The sequence below is a fragment of the Epinephelus lanceolatus genome, chromosome 20 (assembly GCF_041903045.1).
Source record: "Epinephelus lanceolatus isolate andai-2023 chromosome 20, ASM4190304v1, whole genome shotgun sequence".
Taxonomy (NCBI): Eukaryota; Metazoa; Chordata; class Actinopteri; order Perciformes; family Serranidae; genus Epinephelus; species Epinephelus lanceolatus.
Window position 1 is genome coordinate 33,008,927 of NC_135753.1, and position 26,596 is coordinate 33,035,522.

The following is a 26,596-nucleotide window of genomic DNA, read 5'->3' on the forward strand; positions in this document are numbered from 1 at the left end:
AGCCCTTGCTGAGATCATGCTCCATTCAGGGGGGAGCAAAAAGAATCCAGGTTGCAGGACCTTATCAGTTGCATTTCAGAGCCAGGACGGGCCAAGCTTTTCAAAAAGGATTTACTTTATTTCACCTTATTCTCAACATGCCATCGAATATCACGTAGCAAGTGCCTCGCCCCGTCCTCTGCTCCGTGCTTCGTCACACCTTTACACTTCAAAGGGCTGTCAGCACGTTGAAAACAGAGCTCAGGACAAAAGTACAAGTCTAATCAACATAATTGAATGCATATAGTCTGCAGAATCCGTCAGCAACCTGAAGACCAAGCTGTGTTTTCAGCGACAACAGTTTTAACAATCACACTGCAGACAAGTGAGGCTTGAGTGGAAGCACCTGCAACGTGGCCGGAGTAAAGCAACTCATAGGGAACTTGGTATCTTTTCCAGGTTTGAGTAGTTAAACTTCACAAATGATGTATAATGTAAGGACAGATAGACAGGAGAGAAATTAAACATGAAGGAAAGACAAAAGTTTCGGAATATCTGGGCAGACAAAAAGATGTCGACAGAGACAGTGTCATGGATAAAGACAGATATATGAGATGTGGAGGATGGAGGATATAGCAGAGTGGCAGTCTAGTGTTGGTTGGATGCGGGGATGGGTGGTCCAAAAGTCTGCGGGAAGGCTGAGCTTGGCAGTCGTCATCCAGAACTTCTCGTTCCCCTAGATGGTGATGAAAAGCCGCTGTTTGGCCAAGCTCGAGCCGGCTAAGCTTAGATTCACTCTAACATGGCAGACAAAACACAGAAGCCACAATAAGCTAGTCATGTCCAAGTGACCTGCCACCTCTGCTTATTATGGCGATGGAACAGCAGCAGACTCTCTGGCACGGGCCCTCATGTTCTGTCCAAAGCCGTGGCCAGCTACTTATTTCTAGCAAGTCTTCCAGGGATATCAGCGGCGCCTATACCACCTGAAAGGCTTTATTATGATCATACGTTAATAGAAGCACTTATGAAAATTTGTGCGTTAAATTTACACTCTAAATCTTTCGCCATCTCACTCTTAAAGTTGCAAGCGATTACTCAACATCTTATTGCCTGGTTGTCAAACAGAGCACATGGTCTGTAAAGCTGTTTTCAGGTTCCTCCTCATGCAAGTGAGCATGTCCTGCTCGCCAATGACCGATTTAGTAGCCTGTGTGCTTTGGATGAGAACAGCGGAGGATGTCATCCCACCTCAACAAAAAGAGAAGGAATTCTTCGTATTCAAACAAATAAAAGTCATCATTCCTCACTCTCAGTGGCACTCTCTTGATTTCTTTCTTTTACATCTGCTTCCTTTGACTGTTTTTTTTTCTCGCTTTTTTTTTTTTTTGCTAAAATGATGTGGAAATTTTAGTCCTGATGTAACTGGAAACAGGGAGCTCTTCCAGTGGCAACAAATCCTTGTGTTTCAGTACTGTATCACTGCGGCACAGAGCCGGCTGCTGGCCAAGGACCACGACAAATGGCTGGAAGCTCCCAGAGGAACGCCACCCCCCTGACATAGGCAGAGTCCTCCCCCAACCCTCCCTTAAGTCTCCCACGAGGTGAACCCGGCCAAGGCCAGATGCTCTGGATTCTTGACATCAGGATGGAAAAATTTATTGTTAACCTTGACAAAGGAAAAAAAATACGACCATATTCTTATCATATTGCTCGTATCATTCAGAGATTTGTGTTTCCATGTATGCTTTTGTCCTACACAGGAACGTGGAATGTGGTATGTGGAAGCCGTAATGCAGGGAAGTCACAAAGTGCATCACCATAGGAATATCTGTATCTCATTACTCAGTGTCATTATAGAGCCATCACCTTTTCCAACAGGGGGTGTTCAGGATTGGATCGAATATGATGGCTGGAATCACTCATCTGTCGCTCCCGCACAAACATGCACACATGCAGCCAGTAAGTTATTAGCGTATCTGGTAAAAGCGTTGTCCCATCGCAAGATTTCCATGTGTAGTCTTTCATGCGAGTGTCGCCCACCTCCTCCGCAGCTGTGCACGGCTGAACCACCCTTATCTTTAAATGCTGTGCGGGGGCTGTAAACCTTGATAGAACACGCAGGTACGGCTTGGAATAACACAGTTAACTTTAATAAGGTTAATAAAAGGGCATCGGGGTCTTTAGAAGTGCCTGTTTGAGAGTGTGTGCAAGGATTTGGGCGGGTCTCCAGTGTATGGTTTAAGGGGCATCATGCATTGACTGTAATGGCACATGGGGGGCTTGTAAGCAAGCAGTTGACACAGCAGCAGTATTGGGCAGAGCAGTCAGTCAAAACCAACTGCAACATAAGACCAATTAACTAAGCTGTGCCTTGTTCCCTGAATCAAGAAGAAGTAACAACTTCTATATGTAATTTAATTTTCTAAACTTCATGTTCAGAGTTTAGTTGATTAAAATAGACGTAGGCTTTCTTAGAAAATTATAATAATTAAAAACAATAGCCCAACGAATCCTCAAAAATGCAAAAATAAAATAGCCCAACTGCGAATTTTTGAGGCTGGCAATGATCAGCCATTTCCAGATGTTCTGCAAAAAAGCACAGGTAAATTGTTTCACACCGTGTGCAATACTGTGGTGGAGCATACACGTCATCGATTAACAAACTATTTTCTATCGCAAAATACACCGAAGAATGGCACAACACAAAACACACGGACAACAGACAAGACAAATCACCATGACAGAGGCTGTGCTGACACAGTCAACATGCGTTAGATTAAATATGTATGATTAGTGATAACGTTAGTGTAGTATAAATCACTAACTCACAACACTGAAACAAGCTGCCTTTGATTTTTTTTATGAATTATACATTACTATTTTTACAATGACTATTTTTACAATTTTCACTTGCTCCCATAATTTCCTTGCAAAAATGTCTAAAACCGTCACAACATGCACCGCAGTGTTTTTAGCAAGGCTGCTGTAAAATCAGCCAATTTAGGCCCAACGATCCCCAAAAAAGCCTGCATATGTACTTGAGAATGTAAAAAAATCTGATACATAAATATTGGATGACTTTTTTTTAGCATAAACACATGACATAAAGAAACTGTGTTGACAAGGCCAAGGAACACCTCCTCAAACTGCCCACGTTTCACCAGACTCATCCTCAGTCTCCATGCCAAAACCTTGGATATAAACCTCGCTGTCTTACAGGTTTTGGCCTATTTACAAGGATAAGCCTGGGGAATGTAGTTTTTGGAGGGGCGTTAATCGCCTGGAGAACCTGATATGAAGGGGCAGGAAAAAGTACCAGCAGCTTTTGAGAAGTGCCGGTGCACCAAAATAAAACCAGGGTACACCAAGGAGTTAAATGTAGAAATGTGTGAACTGGCCCATTTCAACCACTGCCTAGGGGGTGTATCACACATTCATAGAAGGTAACCTTCTGATTAATTTTAAGAATATAGATGCCATTTCAAATCTACTAGGCAGCGTGAGAAAGTGACAGCCCAAATGCAGACAGAAGCGATGTAAACATATCTCACTTACTGTACAGACTCATGTGAAATATGTGAAACTAGAGATAGCAAAGTATCGCCCACTCCTATCTAGTAAAGATTTAAGTCCAGCTGTTCGTTCTGATGTCTCCGGCTCTAAATCGCCGATATCAACCCGCTCTACCTCTCCCCCACAAATGAACAAAACGACCACAAAACTGCAATCACATAACTGCAGAAGCAGGGAGGAAATGGGGCTACACGGAGCAAACACCCACTCTCACTCCAGGAGGCTCACTGACCTCTGAATGGCATAAACCAGATGTGGAGCGTCTGTGATGGGAGAGCAGAGAGAGCTCTCTCAATTGCTCCTCGCCAGCAGACATCGAGCTGCCATCACTGTGCAGCCCTCATCAAGTGAAGGGGCAACTGATTGCTGAACTGACTCCAAGTCCCACACAGAGAGAGTTTAGACTCATGTGGAACTGCATGTAGCAGACGATCTTTGATTTCAACAGGACAATGATAAACTTGAATTTCAACATTCCTATTTTCTAAATCAGTGTTATCGTGTCTCTGTTTATGAGTCTGTAGCATGGTGGTGGCACTTTGACTGGACATCCTGTGATACTGTAGGGGTAAGTAGAGCTTTCTGGTAGACCATAATATAAATGCAACAAAACACAAACACCCACACAGAGTAAAAAAAAAAAAAAAGGGGGGCAAGTTTCTTGAAACTTAACCTTGCAGCTAATGGAGCTCAGCAGGGAGATAAATGGTGTGTAGCAGACAGAGGAGTGGGCTGGGTTTGTCTGTCTGAAGATCCCAGAGTGGGAGCTGAAATAAACTGAGATGAGCTGAGCCAAACTGAGCGGAGGCGTAACAGTTATCTGTCCCCGACTGAGCCCACAACAAAACTCCATCACGGCTGAACAGGAGGAGAAATGACTAAACAGCAGCTGTCTGGAGGAGAGAAAGGACCTGGAGAGCAGCTGCATAGCTTTGTTGGAAGAGGGGGTTACAGAGTTTTCAGGTTAATCTGAGCACAGTTTTGACTTATCGTCTCTGCGGAGCAAGCTTCCCATTATCAGCCCTGTGAAGTGTTTGGACAATTAAAAGCTAATTTTCTGTCTCGTCTTGGCCGCCTTGTTAGAATGTGAATTAATGTGTGTTTGTGTATTAGATCCCAAGAATAGCGGCCAAGAAAATGTCACCTATCAGCATCCTGAAGCGTGGGGCAGGTTTTTCTGGATGTTGAAGGATGGAGAGTAGGGCTTGGATACGCTCGCACAAAATGTTTCAAACACCGAGAGCAGGGCCAGCGTCATCAACCAAAGCCTCGTCATTAATCTGCTTCCAAAGTATTCATGAAAAATCTAAAAGTCACACGGTGAAGTGAGTCCACAGTAACCCAATCACCAGGACTTTCTCTCCAGCACTCACCGTGGTCATATTTTAAAGCTGGTTTTCCAACATTTTATTGTTTTTCAACTTTATTTTCGCACTTTTTGGTTTAATTTATTAGAATCTAATTCATACAGAGGCCTGTTGTTTATTTGGGCTGAGACAGAGAGAAAAAGATGGTATGATCTTACATGTGCCCTCCATTTGTCTGCCCACGTGTTTGCTCTGCAAACACTCCAATAATGAGCATTTTAATAAGATCTACACACACACACTTATGTGTCCAAATCTGGTGATGAAATAGGAGAGCTGCTACTAAAGAATAGTTAAATTAATGATAATATTTTCCCCATTATGTTAAAAGCCAGAGCACAGTACTTCATCTTCTGCGAGTGTGTGTGGTGAGGGTGTTGTTGAGGGGGTCTGCAGATGGCAGGGCTGCTAATGAAAAGAAGCAAAGGTACCGGCAAGACACTGTAATGTCTCTGTAATTATTGGCAGCAACCACATGTGGAGGAGGTGTTGTTAGCCTCTGTGGATTTATGCTCGCCTGCAGAGGTGTTGCTACATACAAGCCAAATCCCCAGAACAGTGCAGAGGGTCCTGCTGCAGCTGATGTGGACGTCCGCTACACTGAGACGACACGTCAGCCAATTCTAGTTCAAATCCTCTGCTGTAAATAAAAGAATGTAGACAGGATTACCTCCAGTTAGAAAGTAGTTTAATTGTGCTTTCATAACGAACACAATAGATATCAGAGCTGTATTATAAACCAACAAACACCTAAAGCTTGAAGCTATTTCAATACATCCATGTTTGATATTCTTTTTCTACTATAATAAAGAGTCAAACATTTCTTACATAATATGTCTGGGCTTCTAGTTTACAAAGATGATTGCATCTTTTAGGACGTTACCATTATCTGAAGTCATTAACTCAATATTTGTAAGTGTGGATATAACTCACAGTTTGTGCTGCACCATAGCCCAAAAAAGGCACTTAGCTCTAAAGGGTGCCAAGAGATTGATTTTATTAAAGTGAAAGGTTTTCCCAACAGATATTTGGTTACTTGGACTTAAAAACCTCTTTGGTATGCAGAGGTTAGCAGAGAGAAAAAAAAGGTAAGTGTTATTAAGTATGGTCCCAGATAGCTTTGGGTCAAGTCAGGAATTACCCTGTACCATGATTTTATTTTGGTGCACCGGCACTTCTCAAAAGCTGTTGGTACTTTTTCCTGCCCTATACATATCAGGCTCTCTGGGCGATTAATGCCCCCCCCCCCCCAAAAAACTACATTCCCCAGGCTCATGCTTGGATATAAACCTTGCTGTCTTATAGGTTTTGGCCTTTTTACGAGCTTTTGGCATGGAGACTGGAGATGAGTCTGGTGAAACGTGGGCAGTTTGAGGAGGCGTTCCTTGGCCTTGTCAACACAGTTTCTTTATGTCATGTGTTTATGTTAAAAAAAAGTCATCCGATATTTATGTATCAGATGTTTTTACATTCTGAAGTACATACTGGTCAGTCCCTTCAGGATGCTGCGGGCTTTTTTTGGGGATTGTTGGGCCTAAATTGGCTGATTTTACAGCAGCCCTGCTAAAAACACTGCAATGCATGTTGTGACGTTTTTAGGCATTTCTGCTCCAATCAAAATGGACCCACGGCCCACATTTGGATCACGACCCACCACTTAGGGACCACTGCTTTAGACTAGGGATGGGCGCAATTAGACGTCTAAATGATGAAACATCTGCCCCTTCACTAGTCGGCACCAGAAATATTAGTCGGTTAAACCAATTAGTGTTTTATTCACGTACAAGGCATCTTAACTGTCATGCAGCCGCCCGCCACTAGTGGGTGCTACAGAGCCATCAGACAGCAGTCCCCGCAGTAATGCTCGAGTAGACTGAAGTTTTAAAACAGCACGGTGGGGAAACTGGAGAGATGTCCTCTCGCAAAACCAGCGCGGTTTGGCAGCACTTTGGTCTAGAAAATGAATTCAGCAGCAATGAGACGTTATATTATTTGTTAACTTAATAATGTGCAGGTTTACATTCATACTGCACGGAGCAACATGCCTCTCATTTCAGCTGGAATTTAATTATAAATTAGATGTTTTATTAACTTTAAAGTGAACTGCTGTCATTTCTGTCAGATAATCTGCAAGGTTCAATGTGCCCCACATTTCAGAGGCAGTTTATTCATTTTAGATGTTATTTTAGTGGTTAACTTTTGACTGAGTTGCCGTCATGTTCACATTCATACCGCACGGCGCAAAGTGTCTCGTACTTCAGCAGCATTTAAAATCCGACATGGTTGTTGAAGATTGTGATTCAAGGCTTCAAAGAGCTCTTAATGCACACAATATTTTTGGGGACAATGTTTCAAATACTTAACAATAAATTGTGCTAAATTTTGACTGTTTTCTGAGTGTTTTCCTTTTTCAGACTAGTCGACTGTTCTTAATTAACATTTTCATTTAGTCGACAGGTAAATTAGTCGACAGGAACATCCCTACTTTAGACATCACAAATTTTGCCCTTAAATCAGAAATGATCCTGAGGAAATATGGACCTACACTTGTATAGCGCCTCTCTAGTCATCTGACCACTCACAAGTCACATTCACCCATTCATACACACATTCACACACTGGTGAGCGAGGCTACCATACAAGGTGCCACCTGCTACTCAGTTTTTAACACACTCATGGAACACTCAACAGCCAATTTGGGGTTGAATAGCTTACTCAAGGATACTTTGAAATGCAGACTGAAGGAGCCTGGGATCGAACCCCTGATCTTGTGATTGGTGGACGACCTGCTCTGCCTCTGAGCCACAGCTTAGAAACTGTAATAGACACCATGCAGTATAATCCAAGTTTAGTTTATTACTTAACAGAATGCACAAGAAAAGTTAAAACGCACACGATTGCCCAGGTGTTGTTTGCAGAAGTACTGTTTTAGCAAAAATGCAAACATTTTCTCAGCTAGTGCGCCTACAAATAATTTAGAAAGTCGTACTATCAGATGTAACGCAGGCTTTAAAACCAGAATAAGACGGCTACATCATACAGAATGACTCAATAATGGGACAGAGAATCAGAATAACCAAATAACAGAGTATCAATTGAGGTAAACTGGTCAGCAATCATTCCTTCATCTATTTTCTCTCTGACACTGCCAAGTCTCAAGCTCTAACTTATCTGACCAGCACCAGATGTAGCTAAAAGGTTTGTCTCTTGCAGCACACCATAGATACGGCAGATTTTCCATCATCCTAACGGAGCTTTATCTCTTAATTCAACAGTATTATTATGATATCAAGAGCAACACTGCCAGTACGCTGTGTAAATGTTGGTACAATGCCGGGGAGTCCTGATGCCAGGCCAGCCGCAAATATCTGTGACTTCACCAGGCCTGGAGATCAGTGATCTAACGTTCATCTATAATGTTCATCATGTTTCACCTGCACACACAACTTCACAGGACCATCAAGGGGGAAGCAGAGGAGATGGGCCGGAGGAGTCTTTACGTGTTTTATTTGGAAACCTGAGCCCTCGCCGGTAATTGCCCAAAATGACTCTAATCGCAATTGACGGTCTGGCTTTCTACTTTGTCTGCACAAATTTCCAGGACGACGAGGGCTACGGTAACTCTGTTAAAAGTCTGGACGCAGAGACGCACACACTCTTTATCCATCAGGGCAGGACATAATGTCTGTCCTCCTTTTGTCCATTTGCTATCCTGAGCTTGTTGGGTCCCCCTGCGTGTGTGTGTGATGATGTAGCCGGCCATTAAGCCAGACTGAGACAGGGATAGTGCTCCTGAGGGGAGAGGTGGTGATTTCTGGCAGCTGTCTCGGCGTTGACAAGCTTGACGCGTATTTCATTCTGACATCACACACACTCATCCACACAAACACTCACACACTCTCCTCAGAACAGAGCAGAGAGACGGAGTATACATATTTGGACATTATTTTTGCTCTCTGTTGTGGTGCGAATATTGCAGTGGTGTGTTTTTCATTTGGCAGGGAACAAAATGAAGTGAAAATGGACATTGGTTTAGTTTCCAACCACAGTTTTAAAAGGTCCACTGCAGTCTAGAAAAAGCAGCCTTAGACAATTTCAGAGTCAATCATTTCTAATTTGAAATTAAATTTAAGTGGTGGCTGACTCTAAAATAAAGATAAATGAACATTTTCTTCTGTTTGTCCACTGATGGCAGACGTAAAAACCTGAATCAAAGCAGACAAATACTCTTTACGAGTGCATTTTACTGGTTTTGTGCAGGAATTCTTGTGTTTCAGATTGTGTTCCTGGCCGAAGGGTCTGTACCTGGCTCGTGGCCGGCTCCGGTGGCCAGGGCAGGCATGGCTCCTGCCGACTGCTTCCTGGTTCCCCTCAGGCTGTGGAAAATGGCAGCGGGGCGTCAGAGTAGTGAGCTCCTCGGCAGCTCTCCCTAGGGACCGGCTGAATGTGAGGACAGGCTTTATGCCATGGAGCCCTGCAAGAGAACAAGATTTTAGAGCCTACTTGTCAAATGGCAGACTGGCCGCATGCACGTGTGTGTCAGTCAGCTACTGTGTTCTGTGTTATGGGATCTTGTAGCTGCCTGTAGTCATGGATATGGATATCTACCATACTAGCAAATATATGCATTTGTGTATAGGTGAGCCAGCGATTGACAGTGAGTGACTCGCTGAGTGTGTGTGTGTTGACAGTACGTTCACAGTTGACTCTGGGTGTTTACAACCCAACACTTTTTTTCTAAGCTGCTGAACATCCTGCTTTGTACATGAGCCAACATCACCTCAGCTGGCGCCCATATATACGCTCAGAGACACAAATGCATCACACACACACACAGACACGGTAACGCACACACACACAGCTATCCCACACTTTATTCGGCGTCCAGCGGAAACAAGGGAAACTTTATCCGCTGAGGGGAAAGTAAGCAAGCGAATGCAACAGACCTGTGAAAAATCAAACAGGCGTGGAAAAGCATCGCTTCGTAAATAATGGCACTCAACTGGAAAGCCAGATAGAGCAGGGACAGGAAGAGAGGGGATGTAGAACACAAATTATAAGCCTGTGGCTCATTGAAATCTCCCCCTGCAGCGGATGAACATGTGCCGAGACACATAGTAGCATACAATAAACTCCTTGACCACAACAGGAGGAAAATGGATAATATGAATTCGTTTGGATAGGAAAGCCTGACAGGTCTGAGTGCAGAGCATAGCTGTAGACTTAAAGGTTCTGTTTGGGACATTCAGAGCATTAATAAAGCAGCTAACCACTATTTGCTCTGTAAAGATATGGTGGAGTAATGGCGTCCTGGGCAGAGAGTGAAGCCACACTACCTCTCTGTGTGTTGTAATCAGAGCTTCTTTGTGGTTTGTTATGATAAGCCGGTCCAGCTATGTGTGGATGTTAGTGCTTGTGTGTATGTGTGTATCCCGCTGGCTAGCTCGTTACCACCACTTTGCAGGAGTTAGCACCGTTAGCTGCTAGCTACTGACTCAGCCACTTCCATTTTAAAAAACCATGTTCAGACAACTGATATGCTCTGGATTTTGCAGCCAATTCAGGACTTGGAGTCGGAAAAAATACATTACTGAAACTGAATTTAAACTTGACTGGACGGAGATGTTGATTGCTTTGGACTTGATTCCATATAGACCCGACTTTACCTCAAACTTTCATTCAGGTCTCAAGTTTGATACATATTTAGAAAAGGACAAATAATCAGGCAGAACCTGCACAGCCACATGGTTTTAATATTTAAGTCACTGGGCACTGAAAAGACTCAATCGTAGCTATGTCCGTCCATCCACCCATTTTCAACCGCTTATCCAAAGCCGGGTCGCGGGGGCAGCAGGCTGAGCAAAGTATTCCAGACGTCCCTCTCCCCAGCAACGCTTTCCAGCTCCTCCTGGGGGATCTCGAGGCAATCCCAGGCCAGACAAGATATATAGCCTAATCCCTTCAGCGTGTTCTGGGTCTGCCCCAGGGCCTCCCACCAGTTGGACCTGCTCGGAACACCTTGAACAGGTCTTAGCTATGTGCAATATAATAGTAACGATACAGCATCAATGACAAAATCAATCAATTAATCGATTAGTTGTCAACTATTAAATTAATTCCCAACTAACTTGATGATTGAATATTTGGTTTGAGTAATTCTTTTAAAGAAAAAAGTGAATATTTTCTTGTTTCTTTGCTCCTTCATGAATATCGTTGGGCTGTGGACAAAACAGACATTTGAGGAACATAATCTGACATTTTTCACCATTTTCTCACTATTAACGATTCACACAACTAATCAATTACCCAAGAAAGGAATCAACATATTAATTGAGAATGAAAATAAAGACATGTCAATTTAAGGTCACCTTTCAGACACCTACAAGACTTGTCATCTGGACATCTGGACTTGCAGTTTGCTTAAGAAGCCTGTACTTCGACTTAAGAACAGGTTACATACAACCCAACCACAACATCATGACTGCTGTAGTGTAGATTGCAAAATACTGGAGTTAAGAACTTGTCAGAGCTTCATCCTGAGTATATGTTGTCACTACAGAGTGGAAAGAGGCTGAAATCTGTGTATCAGTAGTTGAGCTGTCTCAGTGGATGCCTTATGTGCCAGGCCATCAACCTTTCTCTGGCCTTGCCTCAGTCACAGCCTTTAAAACGTCCCCAACTTTTCTCAGTTTATACTTTATTTATCACAGTCTCTTTCATAAGACCTCTAGAAACCTCGACAGGTTTCTGAGTGTAGCTGCCACTAGCACAAATTCTTTATCTGGAAAAAGGGAGAGTGGAAAACAATTAGGTTTGAGCCTTTGGTTCTTTACAGCATGCAGTTCAATGATCCATTATATGTCAGCTCCCATGTGCTGCGGCTCAGTCAAACTCAGTTGGCTAAACTGTAGAGCCTTGGGGTCCTGTTAGTTTCTCACTTTACTGCAAGAAAATGGTCAAAACAAACACTAGATAGATAAACTACATTCTGCATCTCCCATGTTGATAAGTGTTGTAAAAACTCTGGGCGGATACTGAGTCACAATGTGTTATGGCTGACTCAGAACCACTTGGCTGGAGACAGGGACAGCCAGGACACCTGCACCCTTCCAGCTCATTGGGACCCCCATCAATGGTTAGGTGGTGTCAGCCACACACACTTGAAGTTTTAAACGCTGTGACTTCACGCCCATCTCAGTGGGCCGAAAAGTGGACCGGAAATTCATTACAAATGTGTTTTCTGTCAAGAATCTCTCACTCAGCCCCCACAGTGAAAGCTGCACAGGAGTGACTTATTTCCTGGCGTTTTGCCCCACATGTGTGTACAAACACGCGCAGAGGTTGAGACTCAGACCTGCCAAGATGACAGCCCACGTAGCAAAACGCTACCACGCCTGTCTGACATACTGTGATGTGAACTCACCTCAGGGCCCAGCAGACCCCAGGTGGAGCCTTGTGGAAAAAGCATCTAGAACAATACAGTCCAAAAGATGCCTGAGTGTGCAGGTAAGCAAGTCATTAAGAGCATATCAGAAAAAGATATTTTTCTTCTGGATTGAGATGTACAAAATATGGTGCATTCATCAAACAGCACTTAAGAAAGGATCGATTTTCCACCATGAGGAGGTCTGGGATTCAAAACCCTGCTACGATGTCACGCCAGCGCCAAATTGTACGCCAGATTTGTCAGTCGTTTGCATGAGCTTTGCATGAGCATAAAGAACGAGTGAAAAACCTGGCGAAATCGGGGTTCATTGCTGTTCAGCTCTTTGTATTCTTCAATAAAATAGGTTAAGAGGAGCGGCAGAGAAGGGCAACGGCGCCTTGAGCAGTGACCACAAAATCTCTCCAGCAGGCCGGTTTGAACAGGGGACCGAACCTAACAGCCGCTGCGCTCGTGCCAGAAGAGCTGACCCATGCTAAATCAGTTCAGTGTTTCACAGAGAGGGCTGCAGCACGGTTTTGTCATAAGACTTTGTGATTGGAATGACAGACATACGGGAAGACAAGGGACATGAATACTCTTTAGGTATGCCGCGCTGTAATATCAGTCTTTGCCTTTTGTTGCAACCAAAGGGGAAGGACCACATATTCCCCAATCTGAGGAAGGATCCATCTTTCCATTTGAGGAGCTTTCTGAGGGCCAGGAAGCATGTCGCACAGTCGGGAACACCTGGGACTTTTTAAAAGGCCCAAATGGATCATTACAGACAGACTTAAAGAAACATTCCCCCGCTGTCAGAATGCTCTAACCATGTCTGTTCAGATCACACAATATCAGATGGTCATGAGGGGAGAAAGGGGACACTTTGCCATGTGGACAAGAGATGGGACACGCTTAATTGCAGTGAGATGTTCCTCCCTCTACCACTGAGCAGAAGATGTCTTGAAATGGTTCTGCCACCATCTAGTGGGAACTTTCACTATTGCAGGGAGGGTCGACCCTGAAAACCCAGCCGAGACACAACCTGAGGCACCTCTTCCCTACAAAGACCTGTATGTATGGATGTCAGAAGACTCTGTCTGTGTCTGCTTAGCCTTGTTCTGAGTGTGAAACCTGAGGTCGAATCAGTATTTAAAGAGAAAACAGCCTGGGGTGATGGATGGATAGGTGGATGGATGAAAACAGGGAAGTATAGAAGACTGTTATTCTTCCTCTCCATTCAAAAACAAGCGTAGCCGTCCAGCCGGAGGGGGGATATCATGGGTGGAGCCGTCTGACTCTCAGCTGGACGTTGATGAAGTTAGTGACGGGAATAACAAGCGGTCAATGACTGACGATGAAAAAAAAAATGGAAGACCTGTCATTTTTGAGGGCCTGTTAACAGTTTTGAGGTCTTTGCTTCTTCTCTTCCTTCTAAGGGTCGACTGGACAGTGGAAAGATCGCCGTTCATAGCAAACTGCCAATAGAGATCCTCGGAAAAACAGGTCAGGCTCTGACGGGTAACAGGGTTCACTGAGCGGAATGGTTCGGCCTACGACTGGACCTACGACAGGACGCAGCAGAGGTCAACTCTGCCATTCAGCACCACTAATACCTCCCCAGGGTGCTACTCAGGTGTTGGGTTTTGTGTCCTGGATTGTCCCACATCAAGTGACAGGAAGGTCAGCTACTGGCTGGGGTTTTTACTGGGCCACCATGAACGACACTGATCCTCCTCAACGCATGACGGACACCCACCCCAAAGCCACCCCTGTCACACCTGCTCTGGTTACGGCTCAAAGGACCCGTTTGCTCCAAAGTGAGCCACCAGCTTCGACTTCTGCTGATCCGCTCCAGTCTGATGAGTTTATCTACACAGGTCCTTGGTGAGACGATAGAAGATCTATTTGGCAGCCCGCGGGACACCTCCTCAGGTTACCAATTCTGTACTGTCTGTTGCAACATTGTGAGGCTTTGGTTCTGCACTTATCGAAGTCTTTAGGAAAATGAGGGAGATCAGGTTTTATTGCCCAGTGTGCTGCTGCTTTTGTCTTCATGGATCTCTCAAATCTTGAGCTGTCGTGTGAAGCTATTTCGCCCTCTTTCAGAAGTCAAGTTTTGTTGGGAGTTTTATTCCAACAAATGAAGCCAAAGTTTAGGTGTAAAAATGTATCTAAATGTGAGCATCTATACAACAACTGTGCCTAAATAATACAGAAAGATTGTGATTTAAATACGGGATTTTCTAGTCAAAGAACATGCAAGGATGATTACAAATCTGACAAGGTATTCAATGCCACCTTTTCATACTTGATATAATCTAATACAATGGACACATTGTGGTTGGGGCCAAGAAATTCTTGCAACTGGATCCAAAAAAACAATCCAGCTAGCCAGCCCTTACCTCCAATTATCAACTAAATCCACTCTATGGGACCCGCTCTTTCATTTGAGCCCACTCTTTATTATCCTACACCATGCATCCAAGGCTACAAACTAAGCTAAGTTATTAAATGTTCGCTGTGTATTTAACAGCTGCATGTTGAAGGGTATGCTATCTTGTATTGCATGTTCTTGTGTGCCCGCATAAAGGTCAACAGCAGCAGAAAGCACACAATCTTCCAGCTCACGAAACAGGCCTCCAAATATTTGCCCTGTGATGCTGTTCAGAGAGATAAACGAAGAGTCTGACGTGACTGAAGAGACGTAAAAAAATCATGCACTACCATGTGGATTTAAAAGAAACAGCACAGTTGTTCCTTTTATGGAAAACTATGTTCTTCTACGTCAAGCCCCATTGGTGAGCTACAGCGTTGGGGTATTGGTATGGGGTAGCTGTGAAGACAGATTGGATGTAAAATCAATTTGTATTTCAGCTACTCTACATCATATTGGCTTGTAGGAACCACAAAGTGCAAAGTCAGACAGACAGAAGTAGATAGAGTTACAGCCACATGCACACAACCATACATGACACGATCATAAGAGTATAATTGCAGTGTATCCAACTGTGGTAAAGGCGAACATTCATTTACACACAGGCACACGGTGGAACTACATTTCAATGGGCTGTGCATAATTGCAGTGTATTAAACCGTGGTGGAGGGGAATGTTCATCCACATGACATTTTGAAACTGAAATACCAAGAAAAAAAGAAAAGAAAATCAAAAATCCTCCTGATGCCAGCGCCGCACAGGCAGCCCTTTGCCTTTTCTGTTTCTTCTGTGGAAAAACACATTGTTGAATAATGTCTTTCTCCTGCCTCGGCTAAGCACTGCCAAAATGTCACCACGTCGATTCCTATTAAGCGTGAGGCGCGTGACGCTGGCGGGACAGGGCTGTGTTTTTCAGGCGTGTGCCATACGAGTTCTCGTTAATAGCCGTTAGCTTTACGAGGGATTGGGGCTGCTTAAATTAAGACTCAGTGGTACCTGGCACGGCTGATGTTCCTGGAATGACTGACTGCAGTGGAGGAGCAGTAATAGCGATGAGCAATAGGAAGAAGTATATTCGTGCAACCGAAAAGCATATGGAAACAGATTAGGGGAGCAAATGTGGAATATCAGTGAACGCCATTAACCCGTGACGAAGAAAAGTGCATATCAACAGAAACGGCTTCATCCAATGTGAGAGGGCTGACGGAGAAATGGGAAAAGTGAGCTCTCTTCTCTTGGTCTCAGGTGGGATTATTTTTGACAGCTCAGAATCAGCCCTCTGCCTCGTGTTGCTCATAAGCGTCCAGTCTTTCCACATAAAATACATCTGCTTATGTGTATGTACATGTGTTGTTAGCACGTACACACACACACACACACACACACACACACACACACACATAGATATAAATCTGTGTTTGGGTCAACCTGTCTTTCCAGAGGCATGAAGTCACTGGCTGGAGGGTTTCATGGTGCTTAAAAAAAACACGTTTAAGAGAGACGTATCTAATTTACAAGAGAGATGGAAAGATGTTTCAGGAGCTTAGGGCTCACTGATATGGAAGGATATGAGTCAGGGCACTCGATGAAAATCAAAGGTGACAGACTTTAAGTCTCTAGTGTAGCAGATATTTATTGCAGAACAATGAATGTCTGGTGGATGTGTCAAACTAAGGCTTTACAACTGTGCTATCTCCCAAACGCATCAGTAGAAATGTAGGAAACTACCAAAATATCAAACAAACAAATCAACAGCCAAAGTCACTTTGTCCTTAAATACTCCTGTGTCCACAGAAAGACTTCAGCACAATACTAAAGACATTCTTTAGATTTAAGAGATAACGCTGATCTAACAAAGACGCAGATATTTGACTAAAACAAGTCATGAAAACAACCAGGAAAGGGGCACACGAGCTACGCAGGAGACTTACCAGGACACTTTTCTTCCTGCAACAGAAACTTCACACGCAGCAGCAGGCACCGCCACTACACTATTACAGTGTACGCAAACTAAATCCTCCCATACAGGAAGACACCCGCCCACCAGGTGTATCAACTCACCTGAACAGACCTGAAACTCAAGTTTCTTTTCCTGCCCGAGGCACTCATGGTGCTCCACCCTTTTTTTTTGATCTCACACTACAATTGTAAACAGAAGTGTTAACCAAAGTGACCCTGGAAGAAACAGTATCCTTCTGTAGATCGAAACATCAAATAAAAACATAAAAGGCTCCAGAAGTGTTGCGTCTATCTGACTAGACATGATTTTCACTACACTGGGTCTTGAAACTATTTTTGATCATACCATGAACTGCCTATCTCTCAGGTATGACAATGTCTTTCCAGAAATGACAATATATGTCAGGAAGTCTAGTAATGAGACTTAATTTATTTGTGTAATGGCACAACATACAAACCAAATATGTTGCTCACTGTACCTACATCCTTAACAAATGTAGTGACAAGAAACAACCACTAGATGGAGCAACCAGTTCACTAAATATCCCCAGTCCACACACTGTGCAGAACAAACACTATTATAGAAGTTAGCAGACTGTGCAAGTCTCCATGGTTGCTTGTGTGTGGGTATTTGTGTGTGCAGCTGTATGTGTGTGTGTGTTTGTCTCTGTCCCCGTTGTGACCTCCGATGTGCCTCGGGGTGCCAGTAAAGATGGGCACCAGTAATCTCATCCACTGCCAGCAAGGGTCCCATTATTACTAAAACCAATGAGGGGTCCCGCGGGCTGGCGGCAGGCTGCCACACACACACACACACACACACACACACACACACACAGCAGCTTGTTTTGTTTTTGGTGTTTTTTTATTTCGGGCTGCACACAGACACAAAAACATTATTATATATCACTGAGAAATAAAACCATTATGCAGCAGCTTTCCATCACACCAACACACTGACTGCTCTTAACTAGAGCTGCTTTCTCACTGATTGTTTAAGAGATGATCCCATCATACTGCTGTTCATCTAAGTGAGCTGCAATGAGAAATAAAAACACAATATTTGCCTACAAATAACATGTTCTGCTGACAAATATGACATGCAGTACAGTTAGCGTCTCTCTTCACTGCTTCCTATATTACTGTGCTTTATATGAATATTATGAGCTGTGTTTTGCTCTTATGTGATTTTGTGTTGACTACTTTATGTTGCAAAATTTGGTCAGGTCTCTCTTGTTGCAGAAATAATATCTCAAGAGAATTCCTGGTTGAATAAAAGTGATGTGGGTAAAGGTATCAAGGGCAGTGCAAAATATATTAACTTTTCAAACCTGAGCAAATTGGCTTGATTTCTTTTAAAAACATGGGAAGAAGGCAATGAGCAATGAAAGAAGAAATCAGACAAAAAATTAGCAAGAAATTAGTAAAACAAAAACAAAAAAATACACAAAAGTTAAAAAAAAAAAACAAATAAGGAAATGACCTGAAGAGTACTTAATAATAATTTTACAATGTAACAATAATAATAATTTTTTTTTTCCTTTTCCCCCTAGTTTTTCTTTTAAATAATTTAATTTAATTTATTTATTTATTTTTATTTTTGCAATTTGTGGGACATGTCTTACCAAGTTGCTCATTTCCCCCATGTTTTTGAAAAAAAAAATCAAAATTAGAAACAAGAAAATTAGTTAAAAACAAAAAAATAAGGAAAATGAAGAAATGACCAGGAAAGAGTGCTTTAAAATAATAATAATTTTAAAATGTAATAATAATAATTATTAGAAATATATATTTTTTCCTTGCTATTTTTTCTTTTTCCCTATTTTTTTAAAAATAATTCTGTAAATCTATTTTTTGTGTGACTGTGCCTTGAAAAGTCGCTCATTACCTTTTTTCCCTTTAAAAAAAGTACTAATTATAAGTATAGTTTGTTTCCCTTGTTTTTTTCTTTTTCCCTTACTTGGTTTAAATAATTTTCTAAATCTATATATATATTCTTTTTTTGCAATTTGCGGGACATGTCCTACCAAAATGCTTATTGCCTTTTTTGCCATGTTTTTGAAAGAAATCACACCAATTTGCTCAGAGTTCAAAGGTTAAAATACTTGTAGAAGGCATCTGAAAGCAGAAAAAGAAAAGTGATGTCACTCCAGGTTTCAAAGGGTTAAACAACAGGCCTTTCTCACAGAAGATATTTTGCCATGTCACAGCAGGAACAGCACAGGTGTAAATAAATAAAAATGAATGATGCTGGTATTGCACACACTGGCTCAGTGTCACTTTGGAAAACTGTGATGCATAACTAACACATGATGAAAATAAATAATCATCAGCTGCAGACTGACATTGTACTTCCTTGTCTTAACACCTCTTCCACCTCTTTGTCCTCGTCCCATCTCTGTCCTCTGGTTCCCATGCACACACAGCAGCTCTTTGTCTCCTTCTGACCCATTAACAGTGAGAGGAGACCACAGTCACTATCAGTCGCCACTCACACATTCCACACTGTCTCTGTCCCTGTCACACACATACACATTCACAGCATGCAGGGTCGCCGTGGAACTGTTAATGACCAATTCAATTAATCCCAGACATGAAATGGCAAAATTAATTATCCTGTAACAGAAGGACAGAAACATGGATGGATGGACGGACTGGGGTTGGTGCTGCAGGCAACAGAGGAGCAAAACACACTTTGCTTAATCAAAAAATATCATTGATGTGAGTGCTGCACTGCTTCACTTAAGGACCCAACATGCCTCTGTGAAATTATATTTATTTATAGGGAGGGGAGAGGCCACTGCATTAATCCTCTATACAAACACTACTATGTAACTCCACCTTCCACTGACATTAATTAGATGATGACGGATTTTCAGATGAGTGATTTGAGCCGCAAATAGCAACGCACCTGCAACGCGAGGCCCAGAGACAGAGCAGCAGGTAGCCATAAGCCGCACTAATCTGGAAGTCCTTCTAAATGCCACTGTTGCTGGGTAACCTACATCCTCACCAGATATTGCTGGAGTGAATTACTCTACCTGGAGTGCCCGGGCGGGGGGGCAGAGCGACACATAGAGACAGAAAGAGACAGCTGGTTTGACAGACGGACAGATGGACAGATGGGATAAAACTGATAAGAAAGCAGTAATGCAACGGACATGGAGGCCAACAGGGTACAGTCAGGTCTGCACGCCTCTCCTACGAGTTTACACGCACACCTTCTGTGTGTGTTTACAGGGCATGTTAACAGAGCTGCAGCAGGAAGTGGAAGTGAGCCCATTAACAGATGCATAATTGATGGAGAGGGATAGAGAGTGAGAGGACAGGAAGAATGAGATAAGAAGAAACAAGAGCAGAGAAGGGAAGGTAAGGGAATGTCAGCTCAGCAGCAGTGTAAAAAACTGAAAGAGGAAAAGAGATGTAAAAACATGCTCCCATTAGTCCATCTGTAAGCCGCGCTCTAACCACACTAATGCTGTTTGGCCCACTTGGGGACAAAAATAACTCTATTTTAGCATTCACTCATCACTGCCGCTAAAAATAATCCCTCGTGCTATCAACAAGCATTTGTGTTAAAATTGTGGAGTTGAGGCATGAAACTGGTCACGTCAGGCCAACTTGTCAGCCAAGGCAGCAGGCCTGAGCAGAACTGGGTGTCATATGAGCTAATATTAGCTCACCGCAGAAATAGCTGCATGTTGGCGGATATTAATGAGCGAGGAATTGCAGTACAGAAATGCCAAAGATATGTTTGTGGTCATTTAGAAACATCGTTGCCATTGTTGTTTGTCCAGAAGACGACGCTGAAAAGTACATACAATATCCCACTCAGTACGTATCCTAGCAACAAAACAAAAGGTGCGTTTCCATCCACCTCTTTTAATGTGCATTATTAATTTGCACAAACCTAAGTGAAAATGCCAAAAAAAAAACAAACAAAAAAAAAACACTCAAAATATCGCATTGCATCGATAAAAAGTAAATGCAACCAAGTGCAATGGAAACTGATTAATCGGCACGGTGATGCAGTGGTTAGCATTGTCGCCTCACAGTAAGAGGGTCCCTGGTTTGAACCCGGGGTGGGGGAGCCCTTGCTGTGCAGAGTTTGCATGTTCTCCCTGTGTCAGCGTGGGTTTCCTCCAGGTGCTCCAGCTTCCTCCCACAGTCCAAAGACATGTAATTGGTGACTCTAAATTGTCTGTAGGTGTGAATGTGAGTGTGAATGGTTGTCTGTCTCTATGTGTCAGCCCTGTGATAGTCTGGTGACCTGTCCAGGGTGAACCCTGCCTCTCGCCCAGTGTCAGCTGGGATAGGCTCCAGCGCGTTAGAGGTTCGACTGGTGCTTTTTTAATTACGTCATCTTGTTGCACTGTCTGGAAAATTAGTGCCACCTACTGTTTGTCTCAATGAACCAACTCCTGATATTTGAATCACAGTAGTGGATGGAAATGCAAATAAATGTGTATTTCCTTTGGACGTTTTTTTTTTTCTGAAAATTCAGATAAAATTTGTGCTTAATTTGGATGTAAACCCAACTCTAGAGTCTACAACCATGCTAGCAGCTGATGCTAACGGGACAGTCAGCACTTACATAAGAATGTGGTCATAAACCAAACTATTGGACAATTTTTTTACATCACCAAAGTTATTATAATTCATCCTGAGGGGAACACAATGCTTGACAAAAAATGATTTTTTAACTCTCAAGTATCGACTTTAAAAGTGTAGTGTTGGTCGGGCTCTGCAGGATCTGCTACACTTCACAAAAGAAGCCAAACATTTACAAACTCTACAACTTAAACAAATGTTTCATGTTCTCTAAATGCAAACAGAACTTTGTCAACATTAACAAAAGTAAATATATTATTAAAGAATAAGTACACACGACTCAACAGGACTCAGACCAGACATTCAACTTCAGCTTTTGTTATCTGTGACAATTACCACAAAGCTGGTGCTATAGACATCATGTTTTCCAAGAAAGTTCAGAGGTTTGATTTGCAGCCCACTCCTGAGTCCTCCTGTGTCACCAGCAGGGCTCTAATCTGGGCCAAATTGGGAGAAGGGGAGATGATGGGAGCTCAGATAGCAGAGTCAGTACCCCAGGCAGCCTGAGAGTATGTGCCAGAGGGTCGAAGTCTGATACCAGGTTGGGTTACACCAACCAAGAGCCAAATATACACGCTGTCATGCTCATGAGATGGAAAGATAAACACTTAGGTGTTAGTTTGAGACATGAGCCCCTCATCTTCTCCGTGAGTCCCTCAGAGAGGTTTAAATTACTTCAGTCCCAGCAGTCTGCAGCTCAGTGACCAGGTAGACAATTGAACAGGCCATTTTAAAAAAAATATATAGCGGCTACGATGCAAACAATATCCTGAATTAGTCAGGTTTAAAAACAAGCGTAATGGGATTATTTCCCATTTTGTGCTGCTTCAATAGCTACAGTAAATTGAATCAGGGGTCATTTTCTTGATGCTGCAGTAATCTGTCTTGCTGCTGCAGTAATCTGTCTTGCTGCTAAAAGTTTGTGTGAAGAAAACCTCTCAGTATCTTGAAGAAAACTACAATGCACAGTAGATTAAATAGACTAAAATTCAATCAGCTCTTTCACATTGATCACGATTCACAACTGTGACGGAAATCTGTCTCCGTCCTTTTGTCGCTCACCTGCAACACACAGGTGTTTGAGCAGCACTGGGACGTTCCTTTGTTCCTTTGTGTTTTCACTATTTTCGACCACGACAATTGAACCCAAAGAGCCCCGCCCAGCTCTCGCAGCAACACAGGTGCTCCTGCCAGCTCAGGGAGATGAGTAAAACCTGAGACTGACAGGAAAATAATGACCTAACCTTCATGTTTTGGCTTAGAAATAAGACGTAAGCCTTCCCTCCTGCTGTGACACAAAAACATAACTTGCAGTGACTGATAATCCCGGTGCTAAGCTGCTTATGATAGAAAACAAACAATTACTAGATGCCACCCAGCTGGTGGTGTGGCATAGTTTTTCTTTTTTTCTTTTTTTTTTACCAGGGAATGGACTCTAAATGCTCTGAAGTGATTTGATTTTTTTTCGGTGGGATCTGTTTTAGCTCTTCCTGGAGTCCTCTGACATAAAAACGTCACTTTAGTAGGAACCCACTGGTTGTTCTAGTTGTTAGTGGTTGTGAACATTAAATTGTTGTGACTGTTCTTTGTGTTATTTCCTTCAGGATAAATAAACTTCTATTGAATTAAATTAATCAAATCGACATTAACTACATGTTTCTATCGTCTCACATACATGAACAGTACATGCGCTGTTGCATGTGATATTTAAAGTAACATGTACCATTTTTTTTTTTACCTGTAACAAAAATGTTTTTATTATTTAAACTAGCCTACAACTACCAAGTACAAAAGCAATGTGCATTCGATTCACCTCACACATTTATGCTCAACTTGGACAAACAAGCAGTTATGTATCACACACACACACGCAGCCAAAGAGAGAGAGACGTGCTCCACACTGGGTTGCCAGGTAACAATACAAATAATCACTAACTGTAGCATCATATGACTAGCAACAGAGTCAAGCCTTTTACAAGCTTGGTGTTGGGTGTAAGCCGCTACTGCTAATTAGCTCGTGCTAACACCTTCAACGCTGTGTCTAACCAGTGTTGGGTGGTTGGAGATTAGACCCTCAGTGCAATCCTGTTGTCTTCATCTGGAACTGTGAAAGACGTCCTTGCTGGGAGATGTTTTGTCCTCTAGACAGTAGTGTTGTGTCGACGAATCGTTCAAAAGAACGAATCTGTTGAGTGAACGTACTGAATTGAATCACTTCCGGAACTGCTTCGTTAATTTCTCAGTTCAGTTGAGCTCAGCAGCGAGCGTGCAGGCCAGGAGTGGAACTACCGACTTGGTCCGTGCGAACGATGAATCACTGGCGAGTTGCGAGGCAGTCAGGATGCAGGGAGGCACTGCCTACCGTGTGACGAATCACTCAGTGAGTGATTCAAATCATTTCTTCTCAGCGATACACTACATAGGGACCGTTTTCTCCAAGCTAATGGCTAATGTAGCCAGGAGTCAAGCCACATGGACACAATCACACACCTCCCCATTGTTTTAACAGACTTAGTTTCCAGATAAATAAACTTAAAACGTTAGGCTGGGCAGTAATGAGACTCACCAGTGCAGGGCAGATGCAGCAGCAGCTCAGCCATGTATCAGTTCAGTGAGCTGGACTACGCAGTACATGGTCAGGGCTCCTCTCGCCAAGCACTGAACGATTCGGTGAACGAATCTTTTGAACAAATCTTTTTAAAGAACTGATTCTAGTGATTCAGTAACATCTAAAGAACTGCTTTGTCCATCACTACTAGACAGTGTGTTGTTCTTCTTCTCTGTGATTACTGGCGGCTCGCAAACCAAGTTGAAAGGTACATGTACCGCCACACACTTGTCGGGTATGTAGATGTTGCCATTGTTAAGTCGATGAAAGCAGTCTGATTCGTATCATAGGCGCTATTTATCGGTTATAATATTTATGATAGGGATAACGCATAACAATTAAAATGTCCCATTATCGACCAATATATATTGTGGATCCCTACTATTAAGGATTATTTTTCATGAAAGTTTAAATATGAGTAAATTATGAATGTTGGGATATAAATTGAGTTAACTTTCCCTTTGATTAAAAAAAATAATAATGAAATTTAAAAAAAAATAATAATAAAATGAGAAGGAGAAGATGTACTTTACAACCTTTGAGGAAATTCAGTTTTTTACTGTTGTCATCCACACAGGCCTGAAATACACACACACACAAATAGGACCTATACATACATTAAAGAGATGTCAGAGTGAGGGGCTGCCTTGGACAGGCGCCCCGAGCAGGTGGGGGTTCAGGCCTTGCTTAAGGGCACCTTGCAGTGCTCAGGAGGCGAACTGGCACCTCTCCAGCTACCAGTCTGCACTCCATATTTTGTCCGAATGGGGACCTAAACCAGCGACCCTACTGTTCCCAACCCAAGTCCCTATGGACTGAGCTACTGCCGCCCCAAATGAGGACATTTTCAATGTGTCACAATGTCATGGTGACTTTCCCTGCACAGTGTAACTACTTATGGTCATAGTCAGGAACACTTTGAGCAAAAAATCCATTGCTGACAACTGTTTTTTTATGTGGTTTATAAAATGTGAACCTTTCTTCATCCTTTTGGATGATCCAGGTACTTGTTCTGCAACAGCACCCCTGGAGCCTGATCTCAGGGGAATGGCTGTAGCGGGGTACAGCGGCACTTTGTCACATGAAAAATCACAAATAAAAGCTTCTAAACACAACTGGACATGTTTCGGCATGAATATCTTTAAAAGGCAGGGAGAAATGAACAACGTTAGCAACCAAAATTACATGTTTCCCTGACATTAGCATGTAGCTACATGTAGCAGTGTAGACTATGAAGCTTTGTGCATGAAGCAGATGACCATATAAAGGAATCTGTTACAAGCGGACGTTAGCTTGTTGCAAAACATTGGACACAGAGTATTAAACAGTCTGAAGCCTGAGGTTTTTGCTCCCAGGGATTACTTTACAAATTTTTACCTCATTTTTTTGAGCAATATGAAGTGCAACACACACCGCCGCCGGCGTGGTGCTGTGGCCGTCAAGGGCCGCCCCCCAACACACACTGGCAGCGGCACGCAGCGGCACCGTCAACATGTATTTCCCACCCCAGCCCTCTAGGTGGCTGTACCTACACTAGTTGCCAACGGTTGCCAACTGCTAGTAACAGAAGAAGAAGAGGAAAAACTTTGAGGCAACAACAACTTGAATTTCACGGGTGAGTTTCTTATCGAAGTCGTCTTATTAAAAATTTGAAACAACCGGAGTTGATCCTACGAGACGAAACGTACATAAAACGCTTTTCTCGCAGCGCCGCCATGAGCGCTGGCCACGCTGGAAATAGAACAGTGGGCTGAAGCAGAGCGGCGCATCGGCTGGCGCCAGTGTGGGTTGGTTCATAGAATATAATGACGCGCGGTGTACGGCGGCGGTGTGTGTTTTGCACTTAAACATACAACTCAATATATACATCACAGAAAATAAGAAAAAGCATTATATTTTTAAAGAACTGTTCATAGCAAGTACCCTAGATATGTCAGATAGTTTATTCCACCTTTGACAAGCCTATAATAAAATGCTCTTTCATCAAGTTTTAATTTTGGCTTTAGCGAAACACACACTCATTAAGAAAAAGAAATCTGAGAACCATGCATTAATCAGAGCATTGTTTCAGTCCGCTGTCAATAGTTGTTTCATTTGTGCATGTAAGACAAAAATGAAAAATAAGTAGAGAGGAGGAAAGGCTGTAATCATGAAGCCACATTTGTGGTTATCTTGTGGAACGCGGCTTTTCTCACAAACAAACAAAGACAAAAATCCCAACCTCTTCAAAACAGGATGAAATGTGTCTTTCAGCCACACACAATAACAGCCACTTTTACAACACATTAATCATCCAGTAATCAAATCCTGCCATTATGTCAGACTTTTGTCTCTTTAGCAGCCACCGTGCCACCCACTGGAGCCTCCTCTTCCTACAGGCCACTACACACAGGGCACAGTCATGCCCTCTGCCTCCCTCCTCCTGCCCGGGACACAAACACAGGTGTAAATCAGCCGGGGTGACGGCTCTCCCATCCGCACTGTTACTCACCCTGGCAGGAGAATTCCAAACCACTGAGCATCCTCAATGCTGCCTCGTCCTCAATCACACTCTTTCAACCTCCCACACAGTACGTGAAGACAGCCATGGCCTCTTAAAAAGCAGTTATGAAAGGGGCAGGTTTAAATGATGTCTG

General features: G+C 42.9%; 1 protein-coding gene across 3 annotated transcripts in view; it reads right to left on the bottom strand.

The window, feature by feature from the left end:
- The window catches only part of mpp7a (MAGUK p55 scaffold protein 7a), a 178,769-nt gene that overhangs the window by 129,014 nt on the left and 23,159 nt on the right, over positions 1-26,596 (bottom strand). For all 3 annotated transcript variants that reach the window (XM_078162558.1, XM_033639051.2, XM_078162559.1), the window contains exon 2: positions 9,228-9,396. In XM_078162558.1, the coding sequence (XP_078018684.1) occupies positions 9,228-9,264 (37 nt within the window). In that variant the 5' untranslated portion in view covers positions 9,265-9,396. The remainder of the gene's footprint in view (positions 1-9,227; positions 9,397-26,596) is intronic.